The sequence below is a fragment of the Coenobita brevimanus genome, chromosome 18 (genome assembly GCF_032717465.1).
Source record: "Coenobita brevimanus isolate Jiangsu-jjx chromosome 18, ASM3271746v2, whole genome shotgun sequence".
Taxonomy (NCBI): Eukaryota; Metazoa; Arthropoda; class Malacostraca; order Decapoda; family Coenobitidae; genus Coenobita; species Coenobita brevimanus.
Genome location: NC_136971.1, coordinates 29,872,698 through 29,897,203, shown reverse-complemented (window position 1 = coordinate 29,897,203; position 24,506 = coordinate 29,872,698). Strand labels below are relative to the sequence as shown.

Genomic DNA, 24,506 nt, shown 5'->3' with positions numbered 1-24,506 from the left:
GAATTGCTGAGACAATGGCGTGCAGGGGGGGAGGTCATGCTGGGTAAGGCATTGTCCCTGCCTGGCATCTTGTAGAGAAAGGTGTCCCGTGTATACGTACCAAAAATCACTCGCGAAAATTGGAAATTGAGCAAATTAGGGACCTTGCAATTGATTCGCGTTTATGTACGTTGACGGGATTGGCAGTGACAAAACGTGTGGACGTTAATTCAAGTCGACGGGGCCCCAGCGGGTTAAGATATAGCCTAACAAGAAGCGGTGCCAAGGTACAGCAAACCCGTCCCTGGCAGTCATTTTAGCGCTCACGTATAAACACAACAGGATATCTAGTCAAAGATTTCACATATTAAATTTGGAGTAAATCGGGTGAAAATTTACGATTTTATGCCCATTTGAAATTATAGGCCCGACATGACCTCCCTGCTTGCTAACTGGAGGGTGACCCCCTGATGTAATAAGGCATGTCATAGGAAGTAGATCTGAAAGATGCACCTAGTAGGTTTTAGTTTCATGTTGGTATGACAGATTTGAAAGGAGTTATGTTGAAAAACGATTTTCACCCAGCCCCCTTGTTTTTGGGTGGGGGGGGGGGGGGCCCCACAGCTTGTTCCTTGGTGCAATTTGGCCCAAAATTTAATCAGTGATCAGAAGGTCATAGCCCATCATCCCTGTAATTTTAGTCAAAATCGCACCAGTAGTTTTCGCGTAAAGTTGTTAACAAACAAAAAAACAAACAATCTGAGTGAAAACAATAATCTTCCCCGAGCCCCTCCAGGGCGGGGACGTGTAATGAGTACATATAATTTACACCATTTTATGTACTCGGCAGAACCAAAGGTGATCTTGTTAAACCAACAGAGGGATTATTTCCGTATATCAGACGACATACAGTAGAAGGCTGCACCTCTTTCTTAGCGATTTATTTTTCTTATTACGTTTTAATATTCTCGTTTCCATTATTCATATCATTTCAGTATTTATGTACAGTAATTTGCATCAATATATACAAGAGGATGTGAGAGGTGCAATATGCAGAACAAATCGCTTAGAAAGAGGTGTTACAAAAGATCCCTCAGCCACAATGTCGACACTTAAAATCTTGTCTCATTAATCCAGTGGCCAGACTTGTAAAGAAACCACTGAACGGGAGTGTACGAAGGGGAGATTATGTATCTTCCTATATTTGGGGAATGCATCAGCTACAGCTCAGTATTCAACATGTAGAGACGGCAATATGACGCCTAGTTAAAGTGACTCAGTATAGATGTTCTCTTCATAAACCCTTCGGTACGATGACGTGTTATTTTATCATATTTGTGTTACCTAAAATGATTTCGTTCAGGTTTTAAGTTAGCTCTCGTCAGAAAGGAGATGAGGAGTTTACGTGGCGTACTCTAACTGGCAAAGGAGGTTTCGTAGCACGGTTTCATCTGCAATTTATCCTGCCCATTACACCACAGTATCCTCTTATGTGTTACTGATGACAACCATGTAGATATTTAAACATTGCATAAAACACACAAGAGAACGTTGAGGCTGAATATGAAAAATAGATCGCCAAGGAAGAAGCTCTACGACGTCTGCTAGGTCACCTAGAATATAATTTTATTTCCTAGGGAGCGCAGCTGAGTTATGGATTATGTATGAATTCGTGTCACTCTCGATTTTAGGGATAGAATTAATGATGTATCCCATTCAGTCCGGCGACACATTCTGTATTTTATTCCTGCTACATCCAAACGGCTTTATTCTGTTTGGCTGACACCCCTTCAAGTTGGAGAGTCAGATATATCGTTTTCTGACCCTGTCACTGTGAAATTACTCCCCCCAAGATTAGTGAATTCGTTGGAGACAGCAATTATAATAATATATCTAATACGGCATCAGTAAGTAGGCTGTGTGAATGTCCTTAGTTTATCATCCACTGTTACTGTTAACCAGCTGTAGTCAGCAGCACTAGTAACTTAATAATCAGAGACAGGACGAATAAAATTACACTTTAACAATACTCTGGTCACTTTAACTCTGCGCAAAATTAGCGCCTCTCAGTCTTGAATGCTGAGTTATAACAACAGATTAATCCTACATTATGATGCTAGTCATGAACAAGTGCTATGAAAACGATGTAGCATTTTGACACTGACCTCTAAAAATAGCTGAAAAGGGACAAAATTTTCCGTTAATACAAGGTGAATGAACTGTAATCTCCTTTAGAGGCCACTTGAGCGGGTTTTTCAAATGATCAACTAACTAACGAGATTGAACTAGTAGTCTTGTTCCCAGATTAACAAACTTACGGTAATTTCATTATCATAATTACTCGTCCCCGCCCCGAAGGGACTCGGGGGTGGGTATTGTTTTTACTCGGCTTGTCTGTTTGTTTGTTTGTTTGTTTGTCTGGCTGGCTGCTTGCTTGTCTGTTAACAACTTCACGTGAAAACTACTGGTGCGATTTTGACAAAAGTTGCAGAGATGATGGGCTATGACCTTCTGATCACCTGATTAAATTTTGGGCCAAATTGGGCCAAGGCCAAGGCTGTAGGCCCAAAACAATAATAATAATAATAAAAAAAAAGGGGGATTGATAAAACTCGTATTTTCGCCATAACTCCTTTCATATTGGTCATATCGATATGAAACCAAAACCAAAAGGTGCATCTTTCAAATCTGCATCCTATAACATGCCTCATTACATCAGGGGGGTTACCCATCAGTTAGCTGTAGGGGGGGTCAGTGTCAGGTGGCGCGGGCCTTAAATTTCACATAGGCAAAAAATTGTCAAGTTTCACCAGATTTACTCCAAATTTAAATATGTGAAATCTTTGACTAGATATCCTGTTGTGTTTATACGTCAGCACTAAAAGACTGCAGGAGACGGGTTTGCTGTGTCTTGGCACCGCTTCTTGTTAGGTTTTGATTTTGTACCAAGAACGAGAGATACGAAGTGGTAAGAAAGGGGGGTAGGGAGGCGCCAGTTATCTACACACTCGAATTAATGATGCCTTTGGGTGACTACACTGAGTGACAAGCTGGATGATTTCCCGTATATTAAGAAACCATTAACTACGCTGGGTGACAACCATGTAGTCAAATGACGTCTGCTGGTTTCGTGGATTAAGGGCGCTCCACCCGATTTTTACTTTTTTTTTTTTTTTTTTTTTTTTTTTTTTTTTAGACAGAAGATGAACAGAGGAAGGAAAAAATCCATGCACCAGATTACAGGTGTCCTTCATTCATAAAAAAGTGTTAATCTCCTGCTATATTTATCTCACCATTCATGAGGGAGAGGTGGTAATTTTACGTGAAAAGAGTACAGTGTGCGTGATGGTGGTGAAGACGCAGTAGAGATACAACACTCAATGTTTACATTATTTTCACGTGAGGCTACATAGCTACACTCACGATTTTTACATGTTAGCACGAATTTCGGCGAGCCTTGGTGATGCTTTCCAGTTTGACTACACTTGAAGCTGAACTAAAACAGGTTGAAATCTATGTCAAGTTCGATATGCGCGCTACTGTGATATAAAGACTCAAGTAAATGCTGGTGGAATAGCAGTTAAGATGATATCAGTTGTGATGATGATCAAGATGCACTTAGAACTGCTCGTATATGATACCAAAGAGAGTGTGCTAATGGTGGATATGAAAGTAAAATTCTCCATACTGTATACATTGCCAGGAGGAGTGGTAATAGATATAGAGACAGCCTGACCACATCTCTCCCTTCCCACTCACAGGAGATCGGTTGGTTCCGCCGGTGCTGGTGGGGGCGCGAGAGATCTACGAGCCCTCTGAGCTGATCAAGATTGGGTGTCAGCTGCGACAGCCCTTCCACGGCGACCACCAGCCATCACTGCAATGGTTCCTAGAAGGTAACCAGGTAGGTGATAAGATAAATCGTTTTTACATTCACACGTAATCTCATCCACTTCCCCTCGATGAAGTTGAGTGTGTACTTTCTTTTCACCATCATCAAACGATTTCATTTAGCTTCTCGTAGTGAGAAGTTAATGGGGGTTGTTCAGTATCCTCGATGTGGAAAGTTTCCCTCTCTAAGGAAAGTAATTGTTTTTGTGGACGGTCATCGCACTCAAGAAGTTAAAACCCTTTCATTACTAAGGACCTCTTATACTGAAAAATTCAGTAAGCCTCCATTTACTCTGCAGTCCGATGAAGTATTTTCTTGCCATCAGACAAGTTTATTGAACTCATGAAAGAATTCTAGTATTGTCTGAGTTATTGAAAGGTATATATTTTAACCTCTCCAGTTAGAAAAGCCTTACCGAGTCTGAATACAATCATCAGTAGATATCAAGGAATAATATAAAGTACGGCACAGGACTGAAAGGGTGAATATTTGTTCCTTGATTACGATTATTTTATCTTATCCTGACCATTAACAGATGATCTTTCATTATTAAAATGAAATCTCCAGGTGAAAGGCTTAATTCTTCTCGCTAAATTATGTCCTGTATACTAACATTCATTTGTGAAAGCTATAATCTGAGTAAACTATACTTGACTCCTGTGCTAAGCTCCTGAATTTGCGCATAGCAACGTGGTAGCAGGCTAACCACATCTCATGGTCACAAACGCTCCATAACTGATCGTCAGAGCGAGGACGCCTTCGCAATCTACTTCTGAAGACAACATTTAGAGCACATTTTGTTCTAACCTAACGAAGATCCCTAATCCTGAGCATTTCAGTTGATGGCCAAATGTAGTCAGTCCAAAAGGATGATTTAGTAACAACCAAGGAGTTTCATTCATATTTCATAACTAAAGCTCATGCAACTGCGACCTAGTATTTGAGTTATGGGAGTGGACATATTATGTTAGGTGAAAATGAACAGACTATATTTTTCGAGTTCAAAGTTTTTAAATATTAGTTAATATTCCTCACTTCAGGCCGTAGCTATAAAGCATTTCTCTCTCTGGCTGCTGTGCCTCACCCAGCTAAATAAAATATAGTAAAAGTGCAGTTTCATCCTGTGCATTCAGAGAAAGCATGAAAACTGCATACCCAGTTCGGCGATTTTCATGCTGACTGGAAAGAATTAGTTGTAATAATAGCGGCAGCAGCAGCAGCAGCAGCAGTAGTAGTAGTAGTAGTAGTAGTAGTAGTAGACAGCGGATGGTAGCCCTTTCTACAACACGTAGCGGATGGTAGCCCTCCTTTCCCTATTTTGTGTTATATATAAGCTTTGGAGGGCAGAACCCCCTAAAAACAATGATGGACAGTTGAATATAGTGGAAGATATTATCAGGAACCCGACGAACTGACCTGAGAAGTTTAGTTGAAATCCATGTGCTCACTTTCCCCTCTTTCTGATCGTTTTTATTTTGGGGAGGGGCAGATTCCCCAGGAATCATCGGGGGAGTCATGCTTCCTAAATATCACATTATGGATGAGAGTCCATTGCACAGCATATAGGCCTATCAATATATCAAAGCTAAATCTGCCCCTCATTCACTGTTTCTGAGAATTTTTAAATTGATGAGAGATCTAACCCCCCCTAAAAATCATGGGTGAAATACTGTGTATAATGAATGATTTTGGTGTAACCAGACGAACTCGCCTATGGCCTCATTCAAAGTCATCAAATAGCTTAAGAGTTAACACACACACACACACACACACACACACACACACACACACACAGGATAAATCTCACGCAGATGTATAGGTCAAATTACCGATAACATACAATCTTGTTTTTGCAGGATTGATTAATTTGGCGTTTTCCAGAACAGAAACTAGAGCTGTCTCGATCATCAGAATACTAACAACCCTAGGTTCCTCTGATTCGCTTTCCTCTGAATTTAATCATCTTATCTTAGCTAAAGGCTTTAAGACACAACACACAAAAATGAGGAACTTAACAGTTAATCTCTGTCATCACACAATAGTTCCTTGATCTTAACCTGTCCCAGTCGTTCGTCCTTCTGCAGTGTACTTGCCGTAGCCCAGTGATAGACAAGACCAATGCCATGGCTCTACATTCTTTCCATACCATTTTTTGTGAGTTATATCACTTTCTAGTGTTAATTTACTGTTTGGCATTCATTTTGATGGGATGGTAAATTTAGGCAATGCTAAAGTAAAGTTGGTTCATCGCAGGCCTCGACGTTAAATCTGAGCAAGATTGTTACAGTGACGGTGAATGAACATAAAGGACGCTGATGGATATTATACGGAAGCAGTAGAGAAGCTATCATCCCGAGGCATCGTGTGTTAAAAGTGGCTGTGTTCCACATTTGCATTGTCTGCGTCACTGATTCTTTTTATCATCATCATCATCATCATCATCCCCATATAATCCATTGCAAGATGAAGGCATTTCCCATCTCTTGCCACACATACCTGATAATTACACCTTTTTATATCCAGTTCCATCAAGCCTGCTAATTTCAATGCTGTATTTGCTTTCCGTCTGCCTCTTCTTTCTACATCAGAGGTCTGCCACTCAGCCAACATGATTTTCCTTAGTCATCTGTTCTACGAAGATGTTACGTGCCAAAGTTAGTTTTTGCTCTTTGTCGTAATTATATAATATTCAGACCTCTTTATTTTCCAAAAAGCTTTTCTTTTTATCTCTTTGCATGACACCTGGCACAATCCTTCGCTGCCCTCTCTGGACACACCGAAGTTTTATGTTGAAAAAATGAAAACCATTTTTCTCCATCGCGTTTTTTTTTTTTTTTTCAATTATAGTTTTTTATTATTTTGCATTCTCTAAGTATTAACATATGGACATTTTATTACAATGGTAATATGTTTGAATTTAGTATTTTCTAATATTAAAATGACGAGGAAATGGAAAATGTGAGTGCGTTTAAGTACTTGGGTAGTGTGATGAGAAAGGATGAAGTTTAGAGGGTGAAGTGCTTGAAAGGGTACATCAATGAAGAAAGGTTGCTGGTTCCTTGAAAGCAGTGATAAGAAACAGGGACGTGAGCATGGAAGTGAAAAAGTTACTGCATGACAGTATTGTTATACCAACTCTAACGTATGGAAGTGAAGCTTAGACGTTGTTGGAGGGGCAGAAGTCAAGAGTGAGAGCAGTGGAAATGAGTTATTTGAGAGGAGCCTGTGGAGTCATACTGACAGACAAACTGACAAATGAGGAAGTGAAGAAGCGTTGTGGTGTGGATGTGGATGTGATAGGAAGCATTAGAAGAAACACACTGAGGTGGTTTGGCCATATGGAGAAGATGTAGAGTGAGAGATTGACGAGAAGAGTGTATGTGAATGAGGTGGAGGGGGAGAGAGGGAGAGGGAAGCCAAGGATGATATGAAGGGATGGACTGGAGAGGTATATGAGGGAGGGGTGTGTGAGCTGGGAGCAGGGCAGTGAAATGGGAGAGGACAAGGCTACTTGGGGGCGATTTGTTTGTGGCTACCCCGTATGGGATTAGGGCGTCTGGCAATAGATAGATAGATATTTGTTGACGGCACCTAGCGGCTTCCCATCTACACCGTACATACACAAAACTTTCCACAACCCTTCTCTGTCTACTTTGTCGTATGGTTTTTCCAGATTCACGAATGCCATAAACACCTTGTGGTCCTCCTGACAAGCCTTCTCCACTATCTGTCATACTGGAAATATTTGATTCACGCATCCTATGCCATTCCTAAAGCCACCCAGTTCATCACTCACTAGGACTTCTGATACATCTCTTCGTTTCTCTATAATAATTCTTCCGTATACCTTACCTACCACACTCAATAAACTTATCCCATGATAATTTTTGCACTCACTTCGGTCACCATTATTTTTGTACAGGGGTACAGTCACAACTGCTAAGTGCCGTCAAGAGTTTTTATGATGGTAGTGAAGCATGAGTAAAGGTAAATGGGCATCTAAGTGATCGGTTCACGATCGGTGTGGGTGTGAGACAAGGTTGTGTGATGTCCCCATGGTTGTTCAATATATATATGAATGGGGTGATGAGAGAAGTAAAAACACAAGTAATGGAGAGCAGGATGGAGTTGGTAATGAATGGTGATGGTTGGAACATTTCAAACGTATTGTATGCTGATGATGCAGTACTGCTTGCTAAAACCGCACAAGAACTGGGTAGACTAGTGCAGAGTTTTGCTAATGTCTGTGAGCGTCGTGCCTTGATAGAAAATGTAGAAAAGAGTAAAGTGATGGTTATTGAGAGAGGCGACTCCCAGCGAGATGTTACAGTGAATGGAGAGAGACTGGAATTGGTGGGAGAGTTCAAATACCTGGGTACAGCGATAGAAAAGCGAGGAAAATGTGCAAAAGAGGTGGAAAGTAGAGTGACACAAGGAAGAAGAGTAGCTGGTGCTATGAAAGCCTTGATAAGAAACAGAGGCTTGAGTGTTGCACCTGCACGAGGCTTACATGAAGGAGTGTTAGTGCCAACTTTAACATATGGATGTGGGACTATGGTGTGGCATGAAAATGAATAGTCAAGAATAAGAGCAGTGGAGATGGGACTGCTGAGGAATGTACGTGGAGTATGAAATAATGTGATTCGTGAATGATATGGAGTCAAGAAGTCTGGACACAAGAATCGAAGAGAATGTAATGAGATGGTATGGTCATGTGGAGAGAATGGATAACAATAGAGTGGTGAAAAAGGTATATCTGAGCGAATTTGAAGGAGGAAGGAGGCGAGGTAGGCCAAGGAGAAGGTGGAAGGATATGGTAGATGAGTGTGTGAGGCAGGGAGGTATGGAAGTCGGTGAGCCTAGGGCACTGACAAGAGATCGAGCTGGCTGGATGAATGTTGTGAGGAGAAGTGCATGATCGGGGATTTGGCACCCCTTTTTAACGTGACAGCGTCCGGACTGACTCTATCGGATACGTTTATGTAAAGCTACAGAATGTGGTGAATGTTTTTGGCATATCAAGTGGAGCCAGGATTCCGGGGGCTTGAATGATGAATGAATGGAAGCGTGGCCCATTGGATTGGGCAAACTTAGGCTCTCTGGACGTGGAACTCCTCGACCTGCCCTAGGGTGGGAAAGAGGTCCGGATGATGATGATGATGATGATGATGATGATTGAAAATAGTGATATATTGCACGGATCCTTCTACTGCACTGACGTAAGTGGCCTAGCGCAGAAACTTGGCATAGATTATAATGCAGATGGATGGAGCCTATTTATAAATTCGTTTAAAAGAAGCCTGAAAGGGATACTTCTTCATAATTGTTATAAAAATGCATCAATGCCTGTTGCTCATTCTAAAAGAAATCTGCCAGAGTTTGGCAAATCTTCCTGAGAAAATCAGGTACAATGAACACCGTTGGTTCATATGTGGGGACCTGAAAGTTCTGGCTGTCTTACTGAGTCAGTAGTCAGGGTATACAAATTCCCATGTTTTCTCTGTGAGTGGGACAGGAGAGCCAAAGATTACACTGGGTTCAGAAAGAATGACCAAATAGGAAAAATCTACAGCTTAGTGCCAAAAATATAATCAGACCTAGCTTGGTGAATCCAGATAAAGTGCTGCAACCATCGCTTCATATTAAGCGTGGATTAATGAAGCAATCTGTCAAAGCCATATCAAAAGATAAAGTTTGTTTTATGTATTTGTGCCAAAAGTTTCTTGGTTTGTCGGAAGCTAAATTGAAAGAGGGCGTATTTACTGGACCTGTTATTAGAAAACCTATTTCTGATGCAGAATTGATGGTGTGATGAACGGCCTGGAACGAGAGGCTTGGGTATCATTAAAAGAAGTAATTTCTAAGTTTTTAGGTAACAATAAGGATCCAAATTGCAAAGAAATAGTGAAAAATTTGTTGGTTAGTTTAAGGAGTTGGGTAGCAACATGAGTCTCAAAGTTCATTTTGTGGATTCGCATTTGGAATTTTTTCCCAAAAATCTTGGAACAGGGTGAAAGATACCATCACGATACCAACGACATGGAAAGAAGGTACCAGGGTCCTTTGGATGTCAATATGATGGCAGACTTTTGCTGGATAATTCATAGGAACAGACCAGAGAAACGACTGGTCACCAAACTAAGTTTTGGAGCAAAAAAAAAAAAAAAAAAAAAAAAAGTTATACAAACTAGGGAAATATGTGAGTCATGGAATATATAGCGTTGTTTCCCCGGTGTATATGTTTAAAAAATTACACTGACCAAATATTTTAATTTTCAATTAATTTAGAACAATATTGTATAGACCGATTGAAATTGATAATTTACTATAATTTAATTAAATTTGTTCTTACTTTTGTATTAAAATGTGATGTGATGGGAACATTCTAAATGTATTTTTCTAAATGTGTTCATAAGTGCAGTTAAAAATAGATACTGAGAATTAAAACCATTTTTAATTACTTTAATTCTGCAGACCTGTGATATGTGGCATTTTCAAATGACATACAGACAATTTCCTTTTTCGTAATATTTCTTTGTTAACTAAAGAAAAAACTTGTTTCCAATCTTAGCTTGATTTTGTTACTGTAACTTGCTTTGGCCATATGGAGAGGATGGAGAGCGAGAGACTGACGAGGAGAGTGTATGTGAGTGATGTCGAGGGGTGAGAGAGAGGGGAAGGCTAATGATGAGATGAAGGGATGGAGTGGAGAGGTATATGAGGGGGGGGGGTGAGCAGGGAGCAGGGCAATGAAATGGCGGGGGACAGGGTGACGGAGGCGATTTGTTTGTGGCCACCCCTTACGGGATTAGAGCGTCTGACAATAGATAGATTGATTGAACTTGGTTCTGTGCTAACTTGGTACTGTGCTGATGCTCGTCATAACTCTTCCCTCTGTACATTCTATCACTTACCTTAGTACATTTTATATTTCGAAGGCGTGGGTTTCCTGACATGCATAACTACAGCTTTCTGCATGTTTATCTTTATGCCAACTTTCTCAGTCTCCTGATTCACTGAAAGGAGCTATGTCCGTCATGAGATGGGAGGTTTGTCAGTCGCTTATGTCAGTCTCTGACATCCCAGTCTAAATTTCTGTGGACATCCACTAGGCATCCAGTGAATTATTTTCTCTTCTTCTTCTTTAAAAATTGTGTTTTTCCTTAACCCCTTCAACACGTTGACATATTTAACAATATTCTGGACCAATGATGAACCGATGCGTCATTTGTTGGCCAACCGATTCTGGGCCGATGATGTGCTGGTGCGTCATTTGTCAGAGCGATTTTTCATGGCTCAAATACATGGCACGATAATTTAGTGAACACAGCAACAAATCTTCATTTCGTTGGAAGCTCACCCCCGGTCCGGGAGCGGGGTAGAAAAGTTACACAAGGCTGGCCCAGTTAGTGTTAATACAGTATTCTGTTCCTGCTCTCTCCAAATCATTTTGTCAAAAAAGGAGGGATCTGTGCTTGTGGAGGGGAAGTTGCGGCTGAATCGGTAGAGAGGTGGCCTGCAGTCTTTATGGATCCAGGTTTAAATCCCGGCTGGGGCAGGGAACAGTTTATGGATCTGAATTCCATAAAAAGCAGACTTAACTAACTTACAAGAAGACCCGCCGACATGTCGTTAAAAACACCCCGCTAATACCAGTACATTAGTCCTGTATGAGACAGCCCTAGCATGTATTCAGTACGGACGGTGGGTGTTAGCGCCGAAGTAGTGGCATGCAGAGGTGTAGGGTATGTACGAGGACTACTGGGCCTTGGGAGCAGGCTTTGAAGCCTATGTCCAGAGTCGGACACACACACACACACACACACACACACACACACACACACACACACACACACACAAAATACCTGTCCTCTCCCAAGGGATAGATAAGCTGACGAAGGTTTAGCTAATAATTAGGTAATTATGTATTTTCAGTTTTATTCCTGCTATCTTTACATGATTTTATTGAGCTTAGAAGACATGGACAAACTGCAGGAGAGCTCCCATCAACAAATTATGAAAATTTTGTTATGGTGATTACCTGTCAGAATTGTTTAATTGATTCATGACATCCTAATTCCACTTAAATAACATACTGTATGTGTCACAACGAGCACCAAGTTAAGTTTTTTGACATTGGTGGTGGCGTCTAAGGAGGGCATTAAGTCGATTTGGATCTGAAACTCATTTCGCCCCAAATCGTTCTGGTTGGTTAGGCTGGTTAAATAGAGTTAGCTTATGCTTAATTATGCTAGGTTAGGTTAGCTTAAGCTGTGTTACGTTAGACTGTCATTTTAGGTTAGGTTAGTAGGAGCGATCGATTAGTGACGGACTGACCTTCGAGCCGAATCATTCTGAAAGTTTGACATGGTGGGTGGCTGCTTGCCGCTGTTTGTATGTAGAACTGATGAGGTTGTGTATTGGATACTTTGAAAATTACACCTTTCCACAAGTTTATAAGTCTACCACAATGATAAGTACGTTATAATTCATTGAGGAAATAGTATGTTTAATCAACGCATGGGAGCTTGCCTGCAAAACCACCGGAGACTCTAAGTAGAAGAATTTGGTGCACCTTCCATAGCACTAACACAGCTAGTTAAAGATCATCTGAAGGCAGCAATGATGAAATATAATTCTAGGACGGAACGAGTTAGGATCACTTTTTCTAAGGCATTTAATTTTAGGTCATTTTCTGTCCTCGTAGCCCTCTGATGGTCAGACTAACTCTCGTGAGTGAGTCATAAGATCTTGAGTGTGTTAATCTTGTCACCACTAACCCTCTTATGGTCGGGACAATTCTACTACGCTATTCCACATACCATTACACGATTTTATTAGGGGTAGACTGAAAGTATAAACAATTTCTCTTTTTTATTGATTTATTTTTTCTTTGTACCATGATAAGTGCGTCATAAATAATTGAGAAAAAAATATGTTTAATCAATGCATGGAATCTCGCCTGCAAAACCACCAGATACTTTCTAACTAGATGCGTTAGGTGTACCTTTCAGAACATTAACACTACCAGTTAAAATAATCTGGAGGCAGAAATAATGAAATGTAGCTCTCGGACGGAACGAGGCAACATCACTTGAGCTAAGGCATTTCATTTTAGGTCATTTTCTGTCCTAATGGTCGGACTAACTCTCATACTCATTGCCAACGAGCTTCAGACAATTTTGTTTAATTACTCATGGGGAAGTGAGTCATTAGTTCTTCAGTGTGTTAAACTTGTCACCATTAACCCCTCTTGTGGTCGGGACAATTCTACTATGCTATTCCACATAACATTACATGATTTTACTGATCTTAGTAAACTAAAAGAATAAACAATTTTTCTTTGTTATTTATTCATTATTAGTTTAATTAATCATTTTAGCTTTATATTCTCTCTCGCCATTAGGACAACACACACACACACACACACACACACACACACACACACACACACACACACACACAGAATAAGCTGTACACTGGCGTTAGACACAGCACTGCTGTTGCCAGGTAGGGTGAGTGGGTCGATAGAGGTGAGGTGAGATGCCGTGTGGTGAGGGGAGGCGAGGGCAAATGAGCTGAGGTGGGGCAATGAGCTGTTAGGGAGTAAGTATTTATATGAAATGAGGAACGTGAAGATAAGATGAAGTGAGGTGAGTTACGGCGAGGAGGGGTAAGATGAAATGAACCAAAATGAAGAAAGATGAGGACGGATGACAAGAAGTGAAAGAAGAGAAGCTAAATAGAGGCATTCGGAGAGTGCACTACCAGCGCCGTACACTCAATCTACAGGTTCATCTACACAAATAATGGACGCCTACAATTCTGGAGTATGGTAATGAACAATTATTATAAAATATTTGTTTAGACATGATGAGCTAAAGCACCATCCGGCTTCTAAACCACTTTTTATAGTGTGATTCGTTTTCTTGCTTCGAAACTGGTGAGTAGTTGGTCTGATTTTTTAAGGCCAAACGTCAAATCTTCCCTCCGTCCAACTGCTCTCAAAATCGAAACATTTCATGCTTACTTGACTATTAACTCATTCAGCATATTTGGTTAAAAATCAAACAACAGTGTTTAAGTTGACCTTATTCTATGTCTTTGAAGATTCATCTATTGTTCTGAACCTATAGTAATTTTATCCTCGGCTAACGTTAGGCCCTCCCTACTTTCATCGAAAAAACAAAAAAAAACTTCAGTGCTGCACTATTCACCTTGCCCTGTGGCATTCACCGTCGATCGATTGTTCTCAAAATTGAATCACTTCCTCCTTTCGCGTCGCTAAACGCTTAGAACAAGAATGGTTAAAACAGGGCCAAAACTTTTGATCTGATTCGTTCCCTGGCCTATTACCTACTTCCCCCTTGCCACAGATTTCCTTTGATGGTCATTAGACATTATGAAAAATTTGATACACTTCCATCCCAATAGCTTTTTTCCGTCATCTTGCTGTGAGGCAGCAGACAAACAGACCGACAGGCAGACAAAGAGGATCAGGGACATAGCACCATTGCGCTTAAGTGCGCAAGTGTAATGAGTTAAAGTAAAGGGCTACATGATAAAAAAACAAACAAAAATCTGTTGTAACAAGAGGAAACAAAGAAGCAAGAAACATATGGTAGTACCAGTAGCTATTGTAGCCTCAGCTTCATTTGGACGTGAACCTGATGGAATGCAGTCTGAAATTACTCCTCCCCTGCAGTTCACCACCCAATTTTCGCTGGTTATTAGGTTAACCAGACACTTGAGCCACCTGGTTATATTGCTGCCACCACATGAAGGCGTCTATTTGCAGCATCACCCATAAATTAAGAACAGAACATACATGGAATTTAGAAAAAAAAAAAAAACAGGATTTAGAAAGAAAGTGGAAAAGGGGGAAAACTGAACGACATACATACTTTACATATATATATATATATATATATATATATATATATATATATATATATATATATATATATATATATATATATATTGTTATGTATGGCGTTATACACCGGGATCTATACGATCTATACAATATATATATATATATATATATATATATATATATATATATATATATATATATATATATATATATATATATATATATATATACAAATAGGATTGGAGTGTTCGTCTTTTTGGTCTTATGACCCAAGGAAGGTTTTAAGACCAATAAGACCAATGGTTCTCATGAGGAAGGGGGTCAGAGTAGTGAGAGTCAGATAAATAAGCACGGGGAACGAGTGAAGGGTGAAAGAGAGAGAGAGAGAGAGAGAGAGAGAGAGAGAGAGAGAGAGAGACAGACAGACAGACAGAGACAGACAGACAGACACACAGAGACGTAGACAGACAAACAGACAGACAGACAAGGAAACAGAGAAACGGGAAAACAGACAGGGAGTTTGTGTGTGTTTGTGTGTGTGTGTGAGAGAGACAGACAGACAGACAGACAGACAGACAGACAGAGACAGAGGCAGACAGACAGACTGACAGACAGAGAGACAGACAGACAAGGAGGCAGAGAAATGGGAAGACAGACAAAGAGGGAGTTTGTGTGTGTGTGTGTGTGTGTGTGTGTGTGTGTGTGAGGGGGAGGGTGGAGATAAACATTTATTCTGAACTTATGATTTTTCCTACAGCTGTAAGCCAAGCCATCCCGAAGTTCAATCGACATAAATCCTTGGAAAAAGATTTTGTCACTGAGACGATTTTGTGTATGGGTTCAGAGAATGATTTCTCATGGAGACTGACATCGGACGACGAGAACAGGACTTTTCCACCATTTTCTATTTCCAACCACAGAAGGACACATTTTTTTCCGTAACCACAGGAGGCCCCAAACCCAGTCCATGACCCTGACAGTGTCACTCACTCACTCATTCATTTACTCGTTCACACACCAAATCGCTGTAGTAAACTGAAGAACGAAATCTCACACTCATGTGAGGAGCGCTGAGAGGTGGGATAATGATAGTCTGGCTGGTGAGCGTCTAGACTCTAGACCCTAGGGCATGTCTGGAATGTTTGAAGTGCGTGTGACGGACATTAAGACTGTGTCTGGTGTGTGTCTGAGAGGTGTGTCCCAAGACAAAAGACACCATTTACGATGTGTTGGGGTGGTGGATACGGCGGGATAACTGAGGCTACAGAAAGTGTCCTTAATCTTATATTTTTCCTTTCTGCAAACAGTGTTATTCAACTTTGTCTTTAACAATGAAGAATTTATTAAGAATATATCTACTCCCTCCAGTTTCAAAGGACTACCCTAAGCAGATTTTTTTTTTTTTTTTTTTTTTGTCAGCAGATCACAAGAACTATAGGAAAAAATTGGTGCATCGGACTCAAGGGATGAAAGGGTCGTAATTTTGAGATAGCTTCATCTTACCTGACTCCATCAAATCAACCATATCTATCTATCTATCTATCTATATATATATATATACTAGCAGGGGTACCCGGCTTTCCCCCTCCCCCTCCTTATTTATCTTCCTCCCCCTGTCCCTTCCCCCCCCCTCTCTCTCTCTCTCTTAATTTATCTGACTCTTACTACTCTGCCCCCCTCCCTCAAACCATCGGTCTTTTTGGTCTTAAAACCTTCCTTGGGTCATAAGACCAAAAAGACGAACACTCCAATCCTATATGTTCTAGTTCAGTCTTTCTTTCTACTCCAGAAAGACCATGTACACTCGATCAAAAAAGTATCGGTGCACAGGGGGTGCGATGCCTATCGAAAAGGTTCGAACAACTGCTGACATTACCAGCGTCTCATTGTGTACCATCAGTGTCTGTCTATATAAACATTACATTTGCTATATGTTTGCAAGAGGATATTGCTAGTTGGCGATATATAACACCTCCCGACATCAGGGCTACCAACGTGTAGTAGGTCGGATGCTAATATTTGAGTGACCTTCATTCTGTGGTCCCAAATGTTTCACGCATGTTGTGCACAGATACTTTTTTGATCGAGTGTACCTCTCATGCTTTTGAAGAGAGATTGTAAGAGGTCCAGGAACTTTCTATTTCAGCTTTGACAGACTAACGCACAGTATTTGTGTGCACTTGTTTACCATCACCTGTGAACTAAAATGGCCTCCAACCGGTGACTTGAAATGACCTCGGAGTCAACTTCACATAGCCTGTGTCCGAACTGGAGGTCATGTGAGTCTCCATGCCAAAAATTGGGCTGCGGGGGTACCCGGCGTTGCCCAAGCCAAAAAGGCGACCACTCAACCGGTGACCTCAGACGACCCAGATCTGAATTTTGATTCCCCTAAAACCTGCCTTGAGTCATGAGGATTCCAAATATGTAGGTTTATGCCACGTAAAATGAAAATTCAGAGAGCAGTTCGTGAACAAACAGACAGACAGACTGACAAAGTGCCCTTTATATATCCCATTGGATCCCAGGGTTGGTGGGCAAGGCACTGTTCCGGGAGGGTCCTAGGCGTACCGCCTTCCGCCTATAGGCTCATAGTCGCGAAGCTCATAGGACCCTACCCGGGGGTTCCCTACTTTATTAAGAATTGAAAATTACGTATATATATATATATATATATATATATATATATATATATATATATATATATATATATATATATATATATTTGCTTATGATTCATGTGAATCGAACATAACAGAACAAACAGGCTAGAGAGCTCAGTAGAATCAAACATGCTCCAGACCGTGACGACGTTCAAAGCCTAACAGAATACTTACCTCTATTGATTTGGATGTGTTGGTGTCTGGTGGTTGTTCGCTCTTATTGCTTGGAGTTACTATTTTGCTTGTATAAACTGTTTGTCTCTAAATTGATTCTAAAGCCCGTGCCTGAAATTACGAGAAAGATATCAGGAGACACCACGGCGAAACACATGCATCGTAATTTTCAGGACGGTTAAACTGAAAAAAAAAAAAAAATGAAGTGAGGCCATGGCAAATGTCGTTGGTAAGAATACGATGAAAATTGGTAAGAAAAACACCTCTTCTAGAGACAGAGGAAGGAGGAGGAGGAGGAGGAGGAGGAGGAAGACAAGGAAGGTGAAGATGAGGAATAGAAAGAGACAGAAGGCCAGGAATAATGCTAATAACAACAACAAGAAGGAACCCTCAGGAAGTGGAATAACCGTAATCACAAAGTGGTCTCAGGGCCGAATATAACTAATGACGTTGTCCTGTGGTCCTGACCCTGGAAAGATTACTCTCGAAATCAAATTGTTTCATTTTTTACCTAAACCTTAACTACTTCACTAAACTCTAACCTTATTCATCCAGTTGTGTCCAGTGACTTTGCCTTTGGCCATTCACAGTGAACTTCACCTTTTGACTCATTATTTTGAAAATCGAACCTTTTCTCTCGTTTTTCAATGATCTCTTCCACAAAGTTCAGTCTCCACCGGATACACCTGTGTAAGTTGGCATTGCCACGTGGCTCTGACCTGTTGTTCTCACAATAATAAATTAACCTTTTGAATGATCCTGAACACTTCCAAAAAGGTTGGTCCAAATCAACTGAATACTATTTTAGTTATTTTGTTTACAAGCAGGGATACGGGTCTGATCGTGACCTTGCCTTGTATCCTTGACCTTGGACTGATTGTATACAAAAATGAAGTCTTTTGTTCTCGCTTGACCTTTGGATATTTCCACTAATTTTGATTCAAGAGATCAAAACTTGAGTTGACCTTATTTTATAACCTTGGTCTCTGACCCTTTCCTATGACCCTGACATTTGACTGATAAATTGAATTCTTCAGTCCTTGTCTTATCCTCAACACTTCCACCAAGGTTGTTCTAAATCGAAGAAAAAAAATTTAAATTAGCCTATTCCTGTGACCTTGTCCTTTGACCTATTGTTTAAAAATGGGTTTTCTCCTTGGATGACCTTCAACAAATCCACCACGAAGAGTTAAAATCGGACTAGAACTTTCTGAGTTATTTTAACAACCACACACACGGGGTCGACCTCTGACCTAGTCCCATAACCTTAACAGTGTTCTTTAAACTGAATCACTACATTTTTGCCTGAACCTCACCACTTCACTAAAGTTTAGTCAAAACTGGATAAAAACTGTTCATGTCCATTTGGCTGGGTTAGTGTAGCATTTGACCTGTCCCTGTGACACTGGCCTTTGACTCAGTGTTATAAAACGTATGTTTCCTCATGCCCTACTTCGTAATTTTTATCCCAGAGATGGTTATATTGAGTTAAAATCTATTTCAGCATTTTGCTAACACACACACACACACACACACACACACACACACACACACACACACACACACACACACACACACACACACTACTAGTTTAGCGGCTCGAAGGTGTGAATAACAGTACTACTACTGTTACTACTACTACTAGTACAAATAATAATAATAATTATTATATTAGAAAAAATAATATTAATAATAAAATAATAATGATAATAATAATAATAATAATAATAAAAAATAATAATAATAATAGTAATAATAATAATAATAATAATTAATAATTATTATTATTATTATTATTATTACTATTATTAGTAATATTATTATTAGTAATATTATTATTATTATTATTATTATTATTATTATTATTATTATTACTATTTGAGAGCCCGATGAATAGGAACAGGGAGAGCAGAGCCACTGTAAACATGATTGGTTTTTGGGGCGTGCAGAAGGAATGCAGTGATAGGAAACGTGACACAGGTGAAGAGCGCTGTGAAACGGCTTAAAAATGGGAAAGCAGCTGGGGTTGATGACGTGTATGCAGACATGATTAAGTGTAGTGGAGAGAGTGGAATGAAGTGCTTGTTGGAGATATGTAAGAAGGCATGGATGAGTGGAGCTGTGCCAGCAGAGTGGAAAAAGGCTGTGATTATACCCCTGTACAAAAATAAAGGTGAACGACGTGAGTGCCAGAATTACTGTGGCATAAGTTTATTGAGTGTGGTAGGGAAGGTGTATGGAGGAATTATTATAGAGAAAGTAAGAGAGATATCAGAAGTCCTAGTGAGTGATGAACAGGGTGGCTCTAGGAGTGGCAGACGATGTGTGGATCAAATATTTGCAGTAACACAGATAGTGGAGAAGGCTTGTGAGAAGGACCATATGGTGTTTATGGCATTCATGGATCTGGAAAAAGCATACGACAAAGTGGACAGAGATGGATTGTGGAAGGTTTTGCGCATGTACGGTGTAGATGGTAAGCTGCTGGTGCCGTCAGGAGTTTTTATGATGGTAGTGAAGCATGTGCAAGGGTTAATGGGCATCTAAGTGAATGGATCACGATAGGTGTGGGCGTGCGACAAGGTTGTGTGATGTCTCCATGGTTGTTCAATATATATATGGATGGGATGATGAGAGAAGTAAAACCACGAGGAATGGAGAAAGGGATGGCGTTGGTGATGAATGGTGATGGATGGAATATCTCAAATTTGTTGCATGCTGATGATGCAATACTACTTGCAAACACCGAACAAGAACTTGGTAGAAAAGTGCGGAGTTTTGCTGATGTCTGTGAGCGTCGTGCATTGAAAGTCTGTCTGTCTATCTATCTATCTATCTATTGCCAGACACCACAATCCCGTAAGGGGTGGCCATTTGACTTTGAGTTATTTGTTTTACGGGAAGGGACACTAACCCTCTACCAACCCACTTGTTGACACGTAGGGAGCACGTATGGTTTGGTTATATGGTTACCACCCAGCGTTGTAAATGGTTTCTTGGCTTACAAGAAACCATTCGGCTTGTCACGCAATGTAAAGCCACCTGTAAAGGAAAGAAAAGCAATAAGAAGTGACAGGAAAGATGGGAGAAATAAGAAGACAGGAGGGCAGGCACAGACAAAGAATGATAAAGGCTAAGGAAGAAGTAGTCAGCACTACATCATGTGAGTGGATGCTGGTCGCCACCACCTACCACTATAATAATAATAATAATAATAATAATAATAATATTAATAATATTTGTTTTACTGGGAGGGGCACTAACCATCCACCAACCCACTTGTTGACACGTAGACATTTGCCGTATTTCACAACTACCGGTATTCTCCGATCGTGGTTGGCGATGTCGACCTTCATCCACTCACGTGATATAGGATGCCTACCTCTGCCTTCACTTTATTATTCTTTTTCTGTCTGCCCTTCTCACTTCCTATTTCTTTCAATTCTTCCTGGCTCTTTCTATTACTCTTCTTTCCACTACAGCTTGTTGTCCATTTAGTTACAATCAAACGGTTTCTTGTGACCCAGAAAACCATTACTGACGCTGGGTGGTAACCATATAACCAAAAGAATATAGTGCCCCTTTTAACTGTGTAAAGATGTAAATGTGGTGTCCATTTGGGAACCAAGCCTTCACACTTTTTCCCACGCCCTCCCTTGGCAAGTCCCTGTCTACCGTAAGGGATCATCAATTCAGTACATTGGCCTTGCAGGGGCGGTTGCTTGCCTGCGGTTGATTGGTGTGCCCTTCTAGACAGACTGGAGTTTGTCAACAACAAAGACAACTCTGTTCACATTAACTGAGAAAAAAGGTACTATGTCTTCATCTTAATTTCTGTGTTGTTGCAAGACATTAACGCTAAAAGTGCTATGGAAAAGAATTAGACCCAAATTACTGTCATATTCAGTCACTAAGCTACAGGAAATATGGTGCAAAAGGACGAAAATCTCTGCTTAGTTAAAGTGAATGTATTATAGTTGCTGCAAAAGAGGCTTAGGAAAAACCAAAGATCAGGATTATGTACTGTTTAGCCTAGTTCAAGCTTAGCATTTCATTCAAAATTAGCTTCAACGATTACTTTGACAGAACTAGATATACCTTGTATTTATCTACCAGACTCGTCCGTGAAGGTGTCGTAACTGTTAATGTGTGAGGTACCTACTAAAACATATTGATTTCCTTCATCTGGCAATAGAGCAGCGTAATGAATCAGCCCAATTATCCTATCCACATGAAAAGATGGGTGTGGCTGTCAGTACTCTGCAATATCATCATACACTACATAATAGCTGGTAACATACATAGGTAATCTACAAGGTTAAGTCAAAGTCATGACTAGGGCCTGCAGGAAATGTCGTTTGCACATTCCCTCTGAGGAATGCCAGCTTGCACCTCGTGACGCCTGATAGGAAAGGTACGATACACACACACACACACACACACACACACACACACACACACACACACACACACACACACACACACACACACACACACACACACACACACACACACACACACACACACACACACACACACACACACACACACACACACACACAGGCTTCTAGAAGGTTCGACAACCGTGTAGTCCACGTGACACAAATTCTTATATACAGAAGGCAACAGGAGAAGAAGACACAAGGAGTTAGGAGGCTGGAGGAGAGAGAGCAAGAAGAGGGGTCTAGAGAGAGTCGCGGTGGGCTGCGAGAAGTTAGCAAGCATAAAACGTTCGCACCTTTTACACTCTTGTGTAACATACTCAGTGTTAATCTTGAGCTTTTCCATTTGAAGAAAATAAACTACAATTAACCCCAGACTCATCTTTATCTTCTCCTGTCATCGATGACAAAGTGAAATCTACTCACGGTTAATAACAGCTCAGGTGCGACTACGATATAATCATTATAAGTTTAATATGGCGTGACAAAGAGCTAAGCCCATAACAGTACTTGACAACCAGAGTATCTGTCTTAGAGCGCGTCCACACGTGCCCTCGAACATGTGTTTGCAACACAGCTGGCAACATGTTTGGGTACATGTTTGCAGCAGTATTTGGACAGATTTATGCAAAACATGTTTCAGTGCAGCTTTGAACACTGGCAGCGGAGACGTTGGGATAAGTGTATCCATACCAGGCAGCTGAGACTTCATCATGATGTTGCCAACATGATTTGGACGCTTCTGTTCCCAACATGTTTGCAGCGTGTTCGTTACTGTGTTACATACTGTACATGTTGCCAGAGCTTGTTCGAGAGCACAGTGGATGCGCCTTAATATTACCAGTAACAACAGTCGAGAATCAGCTGTGTTTACATTTGATTCATTGAGTTCATTACCTGAGGGCCTCAGCTGTTGAAATGTTAATGGAAGAGGGCTTGTTTACTGGTAGTTAGCTGACAGGGAATAGTCAGAATGATCATATTACAAACCTGTCTCCAATGTCAACACAGTCAACAGAATGGCAACTTCCAGCTCACCTGACTACACAGCACGATAAGCAACAGAAAGAACAGAGAGAAAAGAATAGACAGTATATATATATATATATATATATATTCTCTCTCTCTCTCTCTCTCTCACACACACACACACACACACACACACACACACACACGCAGAGATTCGCTGACCCTCGCTCTTCCATCAAACAACTGACCATCCCCGCCGGGCTTATGAACGACGTTAATTTGTAAAGGCCACTAATAATCCGGGAAGATTACAGGGCGGGTCAGAGGCTGTGCCGTGGTTCACCATGATAAAAGGGGGCGCGCTGCCGTGACGTGGGGTGCGGGGAACAACCTCAGCACGGAGTTTGATTCTCGTGTTTTCTTCCAGCTGATGCCCACAGTAATATGGAGTGTGTTCCCCTGGGAGCGTCTTATGTCTTGGAATATGTGTTTTACTTGGAACCTTCCGTTAAATAATGCACCCACCAGCAAAGTCGCATTTGCCCTTGGTAATGAGCATTCCTCATTGAACTATCGTTTGGAAGTACAAGCGTTCCTTCGCAATATGCCAGACAGAACGACAAACACGCATTATAGTAACCTGTTCTCCTTAATCTAACCTGTCCTAAAATTGCCATCACCGTCTTGAATTCTGTGCTGTAACAATAAATCGACACTAGAATATGATGCTAGTCACGAAAAATTTTCATGGAAAGCAGGCTTTATAGAACTGTAATATATCTTTTTCTGTCACTGAGATACGAAAAAGAAAGAACAAAAAGTTAAATTTAAAGAACCATACCCATACGGATATGCAGTCGTGAGCTATCTCTTAAGCCAGCACAGCCTGTGTTATTACCCCATTCAGTATGTATGATGACGTATTAATTAGTTTTTCTTGTTATTAGCAGACGATTTCATTTAGCATTGGAAATACATTTTCAACAGATGTTAGATGTGGCCTTCATGAACCACCTCACTACTAGACGTTCCTCCAAAAATTAGGTAAAATAATCTGATGGGGGCGCGACTAAAATGAAAATTATGGCTTTGGGAAGAAGAGTTTCACATCGGTTGTTCGTTGCGTGATGTAAATGTATCCATAATATAATGCATGTTAGCATGAAACTTATCTCTTTGCAAGACTAGATATTCAAGTGCTTAACCCCATCATTAAGGTGACGTATTAGTTCAGCATTTTGCTACTTAATAAAGACATCTGGTATTGAAGAAGCTTGCGAAAGATGTATCTATTTTTCTAGTTCGAAAACTATACTCAGGACAAAATAAAATAATTTCCTGATTATAAGAATAAAGTACAAAGTATGTCACCGGACGTATATATATATATATATATATATATATATATATATATATATATATTCCCAGATCTTCATGAATTTCGATGACCTTGATCAACTGGGTTTGATAACTCATATATGTTTAGTCTTACTTAAAGTATCCTACATGGA

General features: G+C 40.5%; 1 protein-coding gene across 1 annotated transcript in view; it reads left to right on the top strand.

The window, feature by feature from the left end:
* The window catches only part of LOC145391443 (uncharacterized), a 238,177-nt gene that overhangs the window by 123,190 nt on the left and 90,481 nt on the right, over positions 1-24,506 (top strand). Inside the window, exon 5 of the mRNA XM_080266056.1 lies at positions 3,741-3,883. Within this exon, the coding sequence (XP_080122182.1) occupies positions 3,741-3,883 (143 nt within the window). The remainder of the gene's footprint in view (positions 1-3,740; positions 3,884-24,506) is intronic.